Source organism: Eptatretus burgeri, chromosome 2 (assembly GCF_056783735.1).
Source record: "Eptatretus burgeri isolate ZD-2024b chromosome 2, Ebu_testis_v1, whole genome shotgun sequence".
Taxonomy (NCBI): domain Eukaryota; kingdom Metazoa; phylum Chordata; class Myxini; order Myxiniformes; family Myxinidae; genus Eptatretus; species Eptatretus burgeri.
Window position 1 is genome coordinate 140,168,316 of NC_140962.1, and position 13,189 is coordinate 140,181,504.

Here is a 13,189-nt window from a genome sequence, read left to right on the forward strand (position 1 = left end):
GACAGAGAGACAGAGAGACAGATCGAGAGAGACAGATCGAGAGAGACAGATCGAGAGAGACAGATCGAGAGAGACAGATCGAGAGAGACAGATCGAGAGAGACAGATCGAGAGAGAGAGAGACAGAGAGAGAGAGAGAGAGAGACAGATCGAGAGAGAGAGAGAGAGAGAGACAGAGAGAGAGAGAGAGACAGAGAGACAGATCGAGAGAGACAGATCGAGAGAGAGAGATCGAGAGAGACAGATCGAGAGAGAGAGAGAGAGACAGAGAGAGAGAGAGAGAGACAGAGAGAGAGAGAGAGACAGAGAGAGAGAGAGAGAGAGAGAGAGAGACAGAGAGAGAGAGACAGATCGAGAGAGAGAGAGAGAGAGAGACAGATCGAGAGAGACAGATCGAGAGAGAGAGAGAGAGAGAGAGAGAGAGAGAGACAGATCGAGAGAGACAGATCGAGAGAGACAGAGAGAGAGAGAGAGACAGAGAGAGAGAGAGAGAGACAGAGAGAGAGAGAGAGACAGAGAGAGAGAGAGACAGAGAGAGAGAGAGAGACAGAGAGAGAGAGAGAGACAGAGAGAGAGAGAGAGACAGAGAGAGAGAGAGAGACAGATCGGGAGAGACAGATCGGGAGAGACAGATCGGGAGAGACAGATCGGGAGAGACAGATCGGGAGAGACAGATCGGGAGAGACAGATCGGGAGAGACAGATCGGGAGAGACAGATCGGGAGAGACAGATCGGGAGAGACAGATCGGGAGAGACAGATCGGGAGAGACAGATCGAGAGAGACAGATCGAGAGAGACAGATCGAGAGAGACAGATCGAGAGAGACAGATCGAGAGAGACAGATCGAGAGAGACAGATCGAGAGAGACAGATCGGGAGAGACAGATCGAGAGAGACAGATCGGGAGAGACAGATCGAGAGAGACAGATCGGGAGAGACAGATCGGCAGAGACAGATCGTGAGAGACAGATCGGGAGAGACAGATCGGGAGAGACAGATCGGGAGAGACAGATCGGGAGAGACAGATCGGGAGAGACAGATCGGGAGAGACAGATCGAGAGAGACAGATCGAGAGAGACAGATCGAGAGAGACAGATCGAGAGAGACAGATCGAGAGAGACAGATCGAGAGAGACAGATCGAGAGAGACAGATCGAGAGAGACAGATCGAGAGAGACAGATCGAGAGAGACAGATCGAGAGAGACAGATCGAGAGAGACAGATCGAGAGAGACAGATCGAGAGAGACAGATCGAGAAGGAGAAGGAGAAGGAGAAGGAGAAGGAGAAGGAGAAGGAGAAGGAGAAGGAGAAGGAGAAGGAGAAGGAGAAGGAGACAGAGACAGAGACAGAGACAGAGACAGAGACAGAGACAGAGACAGAGACAGAGACAGAGACAGAGACAGAGACAGAGACAGAGAGAGAGAGAGACAGACAGAGACAGAGACAGAGAGAGAGAGAGACAGAGACAGAGACAGAGACAGAGACAGAGACAGAGACAGAGACAGAGACAGAGACAGAGACAGAGAGAGAGAGAGAGAGAGAGACAAAGAGACAGATCGAGACAGATCGAGACAGATCGAGACAGATCGAGACAGATCGAGACAGATCGAGACAGATCGAGACAGATCGAGACAGATCGAGACAGATCGAGACAGATCGAGACAGATCGAGACAGATCGAGACAGAGAGAGACAGAGAGAGACAGAGAGAGACAGAGAGAGACAGAGAGAGACAGAGAGAGACAGAGAGAGACAGAGAGAGACAGAGAGAGACAGAGAGAGACAGAGAGAGACAGAGAGAGACAGAGAGAGACAGAGAGAGAGACAGAGAGACAAAGAGACAAAGAGACAAAGAGACACAGAGACAGAGAGAGAGACAGAGACAGACACACAGAGAGACACAGAGAGACACAGAGGCAGAGGGAGAGACAGAGGGAGAGAGGGATAGGCAGAGACAGAGAGAGAGAGAGAGAGAGAGAGAGAGAGAGACAGAGAGAGAGACAGACAGAGAGACAGAGACAGACACACAGAGAGACACAGAGAGAGAGAGAGACCGAGAGAGAGAGAGAGACAGAGACCGAGAGAGAGAGAGAGACAGAGACCGAGACAGAGACCGAGAGAGAGCGAGAGACAGAGACCGAGACAGAGACCGAGACAGAGACCGAGAGAGAGAGAGACAGATACCGAGACAGAGACAGAGACAGAGACAGAGACAGAGACAGAGACAGAGACAGAGACAGAGACAGAGACAGAGACAGAGACAGAGACAGAGACAGAGACAGAGACAGAGACAGAGACAGAGACAGAGACAGAGACAGAGACAGAGACAGAGACAGAGACAGAGAGAGAGACAGAGAGAGAGAGAGAGAAAGAGAGAGAGAGACAGAGAGAGAGACAGAGAGAGAGAGAGAGAGAGAGAGAGAGAGACAGAGAGAGAGACAGAGACAGAGACAGAGAGAGACAGAGAGAGAGACAGAGAGAGAGACAGAGAGAGAGACAGAGAGAGAGACAGAGAGAGAGAGACAGAGAGAGAGAGACACAGAGAGACAGACACAGAGAGACAGACACAGAGAGACAGACACAGAGAGAGAGACACAGAGAGAGACAGAGAGAGAGACAGAGAGAGAGAGACAGAGAGAGAGACAGAGAGAGAGACAGAGAGAGAGACAGAGAGAGAGAGAGACAGAGAGAGAGACAGAGAGAGAGACAGAGAGAGAGACAGAGACAGAGAGAGAGACAGAGACAGAGAGAGAGACAGAGACAGAGAGAGAGACAGAGACAGAGAGAGAGACAGAGACAGAGACAGAGACAGAGACAGAGACAGAGACAGAGACAGAGACAGAGACAGAGAGAGAGAGAGAGAGAAAATGAGAATGAGAGAGAGAAAATGAGAAAAGCAGCTTCACCAGTAAATGACGTGAAGCAGAATTTTTTTTTTTTTAAACCAAAGCAAAAGCTCTCAGAAGAGATGAGAATCATTCGATGAAAGAAAGCCGAATGTACTGACAAGGGAAGAGAGGAACAAGCAAACAAGAGGTACAGACAAGCAGGTAGAGATTCAAGGGCATGAAAAGTGGCCAAAACAAGCATGTGCCTTGTACTGCACTTGTGAACATTTAATTCCATCTTAATCAAGATATTAACTATTCTTCACTGTAAAAGAATGAGACGTAATTTGACATTGCGCCGAACGATGTGCCTCCGTCCACATTAATACACAGTTATACATACTTATACCGAGTTTAACATCGATCCCTTCAACCATTCTTAAGTTATCACGGACCGTCGTCAGCAGAGGCATAAAAATAACTCTATACCTTGAATCTTTCCAAATCGCAGCCACCATTTTCAAACTCAAAAATGATGTACAGTTGGCTGTCAGTGAAGAAATCTGTGAGTCATAAATGGGTTACCAAAAAATGTATTAAAAAATATCCACAAATATGGTATTATTTATTTATTTATTATTATTGACTAAAGTTCTTTTAAAAAAAAAGAATTTACAATTTTTTTTTTACTTCTATACATCTGAGCTTATGCTGGGATCATTACCTCCACCACCTAAGGTGAACAGAGATGATGTTTTCACCCCTGTCTGTCTGTCTGCTTGTTACTTGGCAAAAAAAATATTTTTTTGACAAGTATGTTGATCAGTCCCGTTTGTTGCTTCAAAAATCGAAGATTTTTCAAGTGTATTGATTGATCAGTCGATTTTGTTATTCTGTCTGTTTGTCTGTTTATCGCCAACAGGTCACAATTCTGAACCGATCTTTATGAAACGTTACCAAGTTGTAGAGGTAGTCTCAACTGAGAAGCCGATTGATTTTGACGTCAAAGGTCATCTTGAGGTCGAATTTATAAAATCCCCAATTTTCAAACGATTGACTTGAAAGTTGAACAAGATTTGCATATTGCATCACTGAATTGGGAAACCAACTATTTTCAGTCAAAAGGTCAAAGGTCAACTCAAGGTCAAACTTCTAAAATCAATTTTTATCTGAAAAACCATCAATTTTCATCTGATTGACCCTTTGATCTCCAAAATAGTTGGTTTTCAAATTCATTGATGTACTATGGAATTGCTGTTTAATTTTCAAGTCAAACTTCAAAAATTAAATCTCATCTGAAAATCATCAATTTTCATCTGATTAACCTGAACATTAAGCAGCAATTGCATCATGCATCACTGAATTAGAAAAACTGTTTTTAGGTCAAAAGGTCAAAGGTCAACTCAAGGTCAAACTTCTAAAATCAATTTCAATCTGAAAAATAAACAATTTTCATCCGATTGAACTGAACTTTGATCAAGATTGTCAATTTTAATCTTCATGAAATGGACAATGATGTATTTATGGCAACCTTTTGGAGAGGGGGGTGGATTGTGCAAGTATCATGCTCTGTGCGGCGTCTTTTTCTTGTCTGTTTGTCTGTCCGCTCGCCTTTAATTGCCTGCAGGTCGCAAATTTTACACCGATCTTCACGAAACTTCACCAAATGATGGAGTTGCGAGCTCGACAGAATCCTTTTTTTTTTTTTTGTAAGGTCAAAAGGTCATCATAGGCCAAACGTCAACAACTTTTTCAAATTTCGAAAATCCTCAATTTTCATCTGATCGACTTCAAATGTGAATATGATTTGCATATCAGGTCACTGAATTCAATCTAGTATTTTTGAGGTCAATATTGGCCGGATTTCTAAAATTGTAAATTTTCATTTGATTGACTTCAAATTTAAACAGGATTTTCATTTAATTTCACTGAATTCAACCATCAATTATTTTTGTGGTCAAAAGTTCAACATCGGCCTAATTTATAAAATTAAGAGATCGGGCCAAAGACTATAAATGTCATGATATTTCAAAAAGTTGTAGACGAGTTATTAAAAAAGGAGGTGGATTTGAGTTGGTTAGGTGACGAGAACAAGCCGATTCGATTTTGGTTCAGGTCCGGCCTAACAATGGGTTACAAAATGTAAACTGTTCAGCCTGGCAGAGGTAAGCACTCTTCTAAATGCCATTCTACTTTGTTCTGTTTTGCCAAGTGTCACTCTAAGAGTGATTTTTCATTTGTTTGTATGTTTGTGAACAGGATAGCTCAAAACGTTGTGGACGGATTCGGAAAAAAACCTGGTGGATAGGTTGGGTGTGTGACAACACAGGAGGCTGTTTGTGATGGATTTATTCAATTTTGGTGAAGATCTGGATGTGGATACGATAGTTTTTTTTCATTTTCTAAGTGATTCTTGCACCATTGAGAGATAGGGCCAAAAACGATATATAGTATGATATTTCAAAAAGTTGTGGACAAGTTCGTTAGGTGACAAGAACAAGCCAATTAGATTTTGGTTCATGTCCGGATGCAGATCCGGCCTATCAGTGGGATACAAAATGTAAACTGTTCAGCCTGGCAGAGGTATGCACTCTCCCACGTATCATTCTAGTTTGCCTCTGCAACAGCAGCAAATTGCACAATCTCATTTTCTCTTACAAAACAAAGGCTGCAGACAACAACTATTCAGATTTTTTGACAGATGACCTGGGTTCTACCACGTTTTTTTTTTTCCTTGTACACACCAGATTTACTTTAAGATGGCCTAAAAGTGGAGACAATTCCCACCAATATTGAATCCATGCTTTTATATGCTTCACACAAATTCACATCATACACGAGCAGTCTTGGAGTTTATGAACAGCGGCGAAGTAAGTAAAATAAAAGTGCATTTTACCAGGACGATTGTTGTACGAGCTGTTCTCTGCAGTAAACAGGTCCCACAGAAATAGGAGAGAATTTGGGTAGCAACCTTGGACACACACAATCCTGTAAAAAGAAGTGCGCGTGTATGTGTACACGCACACACCTCTTTAGATCACATTTGAAAGTATTCAGATTAATAGTTAGCACAGGCGTGATGGTTGCATGGCAGACTGCACATGCCGATTGGAATTTATGCAGCAAGAGTCATAAAGGGACAAATTTGTGGCACCACAACAGCTCATGTAAAAATAGTTTTAGTATTAAATATTTTAACTAAATATTAAATATTAGTAAAATAGATGCAATGTTTTTTGTTGTTGTTTTTTTTTTAAATCTTTGCAGAGAATAGTTAATTGCTTTGAAGTTTAGTACGTTCCACAATGTTACACCATCTGTTCACACCGCTGCAGCTGACAATTTTATTGTTAATCTCGACCAACACATGGGCACTGTGTGGAGATATATCGCACTCGATGCTATGCCAGGAATGTGATAAATCAGGATGCCATCCCCTCATGGTCAAACTTACCCCACCGTTGAATGACAACTCTAACATGGCTATATTGACTTGACGAGTCACAGGTATACCTGTGAAGAAAATCGATACATTTTGACATGGCGTCCGGGGACAAGGTAATGACATCTGCCTGGCAGTTATTTAATGGGCGAGTGGACACGGAGCTTCTGAATAGCTCATCCCCATCTTGGCACAGATAAATGATGAGCTGTCTCGTGGAGACGAGGCATCAAATCAGACAACATTCCAAGAGGAATCAAAACCGGACCAGAAATCTGAGGACCATGCTCCCAAATAAGACATCCTATATGCCTTAAAGGTAAGGTTAGGTTCTCATGTTAACAATTTCTTAATTACTATGATAAACCCAAGCATCCGTCCTCTCACCTCTTCACTTTGATGAAACCTTCCGTGCTGTTCAGCTTCCCATTACTCAGCAAAAAGAGTTCCCTATGAAAACACGAGAGCGCAAGTCACCTCAATGTCAACATAAAAAAAACGAGAGCAATCACAAAAATTTGTTTTCTGCCTCCTTCATGGACTGGGTTTAACAAATCATAAAGACTAGGTAGCTTAAGACTTCAAAAAACAAACTCGTCAGTTAATCTTGTCTTCTTTACTTGGCAATGATGATCTCTGGAAGGATTTCCTCAAAAGTCTTTTGTGGTTCACCATTCACAGTGCAGAGTCCTTCTACTGGTACAATCTGTAAGAAAAACAATTGAAAAACTAACTATGGTCAACCTCTCTGCATTGAAGTAGACACTTCAATGAAATGTTTTCTTTAATGGAGGTAGTGCTACTTGGGTTTCATTTTTACCCCATGCATGTGAAGTGAAAAGCGAGGTTAAGCAATTGGTTCACTTCTATGTCTGTCCGTCCGTCTGTCAGTCCATCTACAAACGTCAATTATGATGGAGGAACAACTTGATTTCAATTAAATGTTTTATTTTGAACACGAATCGGAAAACAAACCTGTAGTTTTATCGGACGTTGGCTCTGAATTTGTCCCAATCGCGCATGTGCAGAGCGGAGTGAGATTATACTTTTACTGTCTGCCTGTCTGGCAGTCAAACAAACTGAAAATCATTCCAAATAGGAAGCTTACCATTTCTAAGGATGTCATAAAGGACACAAACAACAGGCATGAAAAACTAGTGGAACGTCTTAAATAAGGGGTGTAAAAGACGCCGTCAACGACAGCCAACTTCCGGAATTTATTTTTTAATCCGACCTTTGAAATCATTACTTCATTTCAAATTAATTATATACTTGAACAATGCATTTTCTATGAATACGTTTTTTTTTTCTACGTTTTCTTGAAAATAAAACTATGCTTTCTATGAACTCTCTAGTTATTTGAGCGTTTGCTTCACGATGTACAGACAGACACGGCTGTTAAGTTTGTCATGGAGATGCAATGGCAAGGCAATTTCCATTGGTGCACGAACAGCGCCTTCAGAATGTATTCACACCCCTTGACTTTTTTCACATTTTGTTGTGTTGCAGCCTGAATTTAAAATGGATTAAAATGAGATTTTTTTTTGTCACTGGTCGACACAAAATGCTCCATATTGACAAAGTGCAAACATGTTTTTCGAAATTTTTACAAATCTATTGAAAATTAAAAGCTGAAATGTCTTGAGTCAATAAGTATTTAAGCCCTTTACTATAACACTCCAAATTGAGCTCAGGTGCATCCAATTTCCTTTGATCATCCTTGAGATGTCTCGTCAACTTGATTGGAGTCCACCCGTGGCCAATTCAATTGATTGGACATGATTTAGAAAGAAACACACCTTTCTATATAAGGTCCTAGAGTTGAGAGTGCATGTCAGAACAGAAACTCTACCATGAAGTCCAATGAACTGTCTGTAGAACTTTGAGATAGAATTGTGAGCAGGCATAGATCTGGGGAAGGGTATAAAAATTTCTAGTGTTGAAAGTTCCCAAGAGCACAGTGAGCTCCATCATGAGGAAATGGAAAGAATATGGAACTACCCAGACTCTTCCAAGAGCTAGCCATCTGTCCAAACTAAGCAATTGGACAAGAAGGACCATGGTCAGTGAGGTGACGAAGAACCCAATGACCACTCTAACAGAACCAAAGAATTCCTTGCCTGAGATGGGAGAACCTGCCAGAAGGCAAACAATCTCTGAAGCACTTCATAAATCTATAGGCTTTGTGGGAGAGTGGCCAGATGGAAGCCACTTCTGACAAAAAGGTATATGACATCACGTCTGGAGTTTAGGAAAAGGCACGGGAAAGACTCTAAGAGCAAGAGGCAAAAGATCCTGTGGTCTGATGAGACGAAAACTGAAGTCTTTGGCCTGAATGCAAAGCATGACGTCTGGCAGAGACCAAGCACAGCTCATCACCATCCAACACCATCCCTACCATGAAGAACGGTTGTGGCAGCATCATGCTATGGGAATGCTTATCAGCAGCAGGGACTGGGAGACTTGAAAGGAGAGAGGGAACAATGGAGTCAAATGCAGGTAAATCCTTGAAGAGAACCTGCTTCAGAGTGCAAGAGACCTGAGACTGTGGCAAAGATTTACATTCCAACAGGACAATGACCCAAATCAAACAGCCAAAGTAACACTGGAATGGCTTCAGAACAAGAATGTGAAAGTCCTTGAGTGGCCCAGCCAAAGCCCAGACTTGAATCTCATTGAGAAACTATGGAAAGACTTGAAGATTGCTGTTCACCGACACTTCACATCCAACTTGACTGAAGCTTGAGTAAATCTGCAAGGAAGAATGGGAGAAAATCCCAAAATCCAGACGTGCAAAGCTCATACAGATACCGAAGAAGACTTGAAGCTGTAATCTCTGCCAAAGGTGCTTCTACAAAATATTGACTCAGGGGGTTGAATACTTACTGACTCAACACATTTCAGCTTTCGTTCTCAATAAATTTGTAAAAATTTCTTAAAGCATATTTTCGTTTTGTCAATATGGAGTATTTCGTGTGGATCCGTGATAAAAATTTTTTTCAATTTAATCCATTTTCAATTCAGGCTGCAACACAAAAAATGTGAAAAAGTCGAGGGGTGTGAATACATTCTGAAGGCGCTGTATCTTCCACAAGGAAGATTAGTGATGTATTGTTATGAATTGTATCTGTTTATATCGAGCTGTCGATGGACTCCTCCACGTTTTTACCTGCAACGTGTTGAAGGTCGATGAGAGCTCTGCGTGGTTGTTGCTGCAGTTCTTGTTCGAGGTCAATTTTTGAAATGTGCACCAATTGGTTGGACAGCTGACGGACCCTACCCACATTTGTCGCTCGACTCCACCCACCATGGCACCCAGACAAAATATGGCCACCATCTTGGTTTTCTGGTGGGCCTAAGACATCAGATCTGTAAGCCTCTGCTGATTATACACTACCTGGGTTTGTTGAGTCAGATTTCCATTGGCTTTGTTTGGGTCAAATGTTACTCAAGATGAGGGACCGCAAATTATCCAATCATGTAGAATAAAAATTATGAGTGAGGTTTAATCAAAACAGTCAGCATGCACAGTATATGCACCTCCCGAAAAAAAGTGTTGCGTAAGTTTTTTAACGGCCCCATATTGGCGACACCAAAAGACGGGAGCAATAATAGATATAACACTGAATTGTCTGATGTGAGAGCAACAAGCCTTGCACTTCCTCATCTAATTTGGTTCAGAAGAGAAAAAAAAACAAAAAAAAACATTGCAATTGGCCAATATGGACAAAGAGACTTCAACAGCTGGCAAATTATGGAAACCAAGGAGGAAGGTAAATATCCATCGTCCTCAATTTGAAATTTAATTTCTTGCCTTAAGTGCTGAGGTTTCTCCGTTGTGGTTGGTGGATGAGTAAACCTCTCCATAAACACCTTCCCCAATCTTGACGCAGGTTTTGAGCACTTCATCCGTTATGACGAGTTCAAATGGTATCGGACTCTTTTGGCCACACTCAGAGAATAACCTTTCTGCAGTGGACAGCTCTTGGAGAGCAAGTGGTGGTTTGGGATTCATAGTGTGCTAGATAAGAAAAGGGGAGGCAGAGAGAAGAAAGGAGGGGTTAAGAAGAAAAACACGTACGTTGCAGTTACTAAATGCCATTAAAATCAAAATTATGAAACTGGTTTAAAAAATTTGATGCAAATACAATATTGTTGTGGTTGAGGAAATTCGCAAACCACCATTCAGGTCCCGTAGGTGAGATATCTCTGTAAGTACATGTGTAGTTAGCCCCAAACCCGTTGTTTAGAGGGAATAAATGTGATTCATTCTGGCTGCGACTCTTTAAGATAGCCGTTTTTCTGTTCTATCTTTATTTTGAACCAACCACGTCTCAACCGCCATCACACAACAACCACCAACCGCAACTCCGCTTCACAACAACAACAACGCCAACAGCCACGACCTTTACCTTCACAGCACACCATCCCGCAACCATCGCATCACCGCCATTCCAAGCGTCACCGTGGCCAGGGACCACCACTTTAAACCCTCCACCACCTTCGCCTCTCCTTCTGCGGACATTCCCGCACCACTTGTGAACGCCGAGCGTCAGGCTGTCCTGGCCTCGTGCGGGACGCGCGCTGAGCCGCGGGTGCAAAAAGCGGCCTTTCCGAGGAAAAGTCGGATCAGGAATGATACACGCCCACTTCTGATCCGTCCTATCAGCAAGCGTGGGGCGATTTGGCCACGCCTCCAGGCGCGTCGGAGTAGAATCGATATATGCAAATTCGAGGGTCAGGGGAGGTTCACGCCCACTTTTCCTGTCTCTCAATGGGCGAGCGTGGCTCCGCCTCCGAGCTCATCCTGATCCGGAAATTTGCATATGGGTTCTCCCGCCGTACTATAAAGCGCCGAGCGCGGGGCGAATTCAGTCAGTTTTTGGGCTCGGGCAAGTTGGAGAGGTGTGGCGGCGGCGGAGTGTGGCAGCAGCAGTCAAGACGGGTCTGGAGGAGAGTCAGTCTGTCGGGGTTCGGAGTCTGTCGGGGAGCTGCAGAGAGGGGAAGCCGGGAGCGCGGTCGAGGTCGCAGTGGAGTCGCTCGTCGCGGGACCCAAGCAAGCTAGCTATCCTCTTTCCCCAGAGCATCAACAATTCCCCCCTTCCCCCCCCCCCGCGCTGAGATAGTGCGGAAAGGGGGCCCCGTTCCCACCCCATTCCAAGCAGTGCCAACGAAACCCGCGGAGGAGCGCGGAGTCGGGGCACCGCCGCCACATTTGCGGCTCATCACAAGACGGGTAGGCTCCGCCCGGTCTCGCGGCCACAGGCCCGTCTGCCCCCTTGTCTTTGAGGGTGGCCTTTTTCTTTTGCTTTTGAGCATATGTGTTGTCGGCGCCGTCTGTAAAGTAAAACTGTGTAAGTGTTGCCGTGTGCTCGTGTAGTCGGTATTAGATCTGCATTGTTGTGCTTCTTTTGTTGCAATTGCTTTTGGTGCATAATTGTTGTAATTGTATATGTGTGCTTTCCGTGTGCCGCGGAATAAATGTGCCTTATGTTGAACTGTTTTTCCCGTTTCGCTTCGTCTTTTCTTTAATTGAATCTCCATCTTACTTCACGTAAAGGGTTGGTAGTGGGCTAAATACGCCCGATAATTAATCGGAACCGTCGAGGTTGACGATAACACCGCTCGGTTATCCCGATAGTACGGAACGGGTCGCTTAAGTGGCCCGTGTCCGGAGTCGACCTGCAGCGAGGTGCGATCGCCGGTCTACCCTCCGTGTGGGTACTTAGGTAGGTCGAATTTGGCGAACAACCCTATCCCACGCGGAGGGCCGATTGGCACGATCGTGGTGAGGCCGAAAGGCCCACCCATGACTAGTTCCCGGCGTTAGTCCGAGAGGGTCACGACAGAATTGTCCGTCCGGTGGGTGACGTGCCGCGATTCGAGTTACGTGGCCGCTCGCACGCCGGCGGGCGCGAATTCACAACAATATAAATAGGTGATGCATGGAAATAAATCAATGAAATAAATACATAGAGTACCATTCAATAATTTCGAGACTAGTTTCTAATAGGGGCATCAATGGTCAAATTTAAATGTACAGATATGAGGTCAAGATGTGCTGAACCTCATGAAATAAATCATGAACAGCAGAAAAATACAAGATTTAGTATTACAAAAAAACCCCAAAATACAAAGGATATCTAACAACAAGCATGTTGTTCGTTCAAAGAGTTTATTATTAACCATTTAGGGGGGTCACCCCCCCCCCGCCCGCCGTAGATCCCCTTAATGAGCGCGCAGATATTGATGCGGTCAATACACTTTTGGTACATCACGGGTGATGAAGGTTGTGGTCAAGTTTCATCAAAATAGTGTGTGTAGTTTCGGAGAAGAGAGAAAATACCTATTTTGAGGGGTGGGGGAAGCCCCCTTCTCCCCGAAGACCCCCTTAATGAGCACAGATTTTGATGTGGTCAATACACCTTCGTTTGGCATCTGATATGAAGCTTGTGGCCAAGTTTCATCCAAACTGTGTGTTTGGTTCAAACGATAATGACAAAAGTGTTTGCAGACTGACAAACTGATTAACTGACTCACATACGGACACTGCTCGATCGCATAAGGTCACCGGACTAAAGTCGAGGTGAGCTAAAAATCAAAATAAAGTGAACGAAATTATTCATTTTTAGTTCCAAACGGTTTTCAATTTCAACAACCTCCCATATTTTATTTTCACCAAGAGGTGTGCAATTCTGATTGGAAGATTTGTTAGATGATGCAGAGGAACAGGGAGAACAGGAAGAAGAAGCAGTGCGACTGGTTGTTTGCGCTTCTTCTTCTTCTTCTTCTTCTTCTTCTTCTTCTTCTTCTTCTTCTTCTTCTTCTTCTTCTTCTTCTTCTTCTTGTCGAACAGCTCTGGAGTGATGGCTTCTGATGACTGAGGAAAGTGTTTGGATTTTTAAATCAAAGCTACAGTTGG

At 43.8% G+C, this 13,189-nt stretch overlaps 1 protein-coding gene across 4 annotated transcripts in view; it reads right to left on the minus strand.

Moving 5' to 3' along the window:
• The window catches only part of HASPIN (histone H3 associated protein kinase), a 116,710-nt gene that overhangs the window by 14,669 nt on the left and 88,852 nt on the right, over nt 1-13,189 (minus strand). For 3 of the 4 annotated variants that reach the window (XM_085871566.1, XM_085871565.1, XM_085871567.1), the window contains 5 exons: nt 10,082-10,288; nt 6,888-6,973; nt 6,655-6,717; nt 5,722-5,813; nt 3,315-3,388 (listed from right to left, as the gene is read on the minus strand). In XM_085871566.1, coding sequence (XP_085727692.1) covers nt 3,315-3,388; nt 5,722-5,813; nt 6,655-6,717; nt 6,888-6,973; nt 10,082-10,288 — 522 coding nt within the window. The remainder of the gene's footprint in view (nt 1-3,314; nt 3,389-5,721; nt 5,814-6,654; nt 6,718-6,887; nt 6,974-10,081; nt 10,289-13,189) is intronic. The other variant, XR_015055538.1, reaches the window with a different exon arrangement.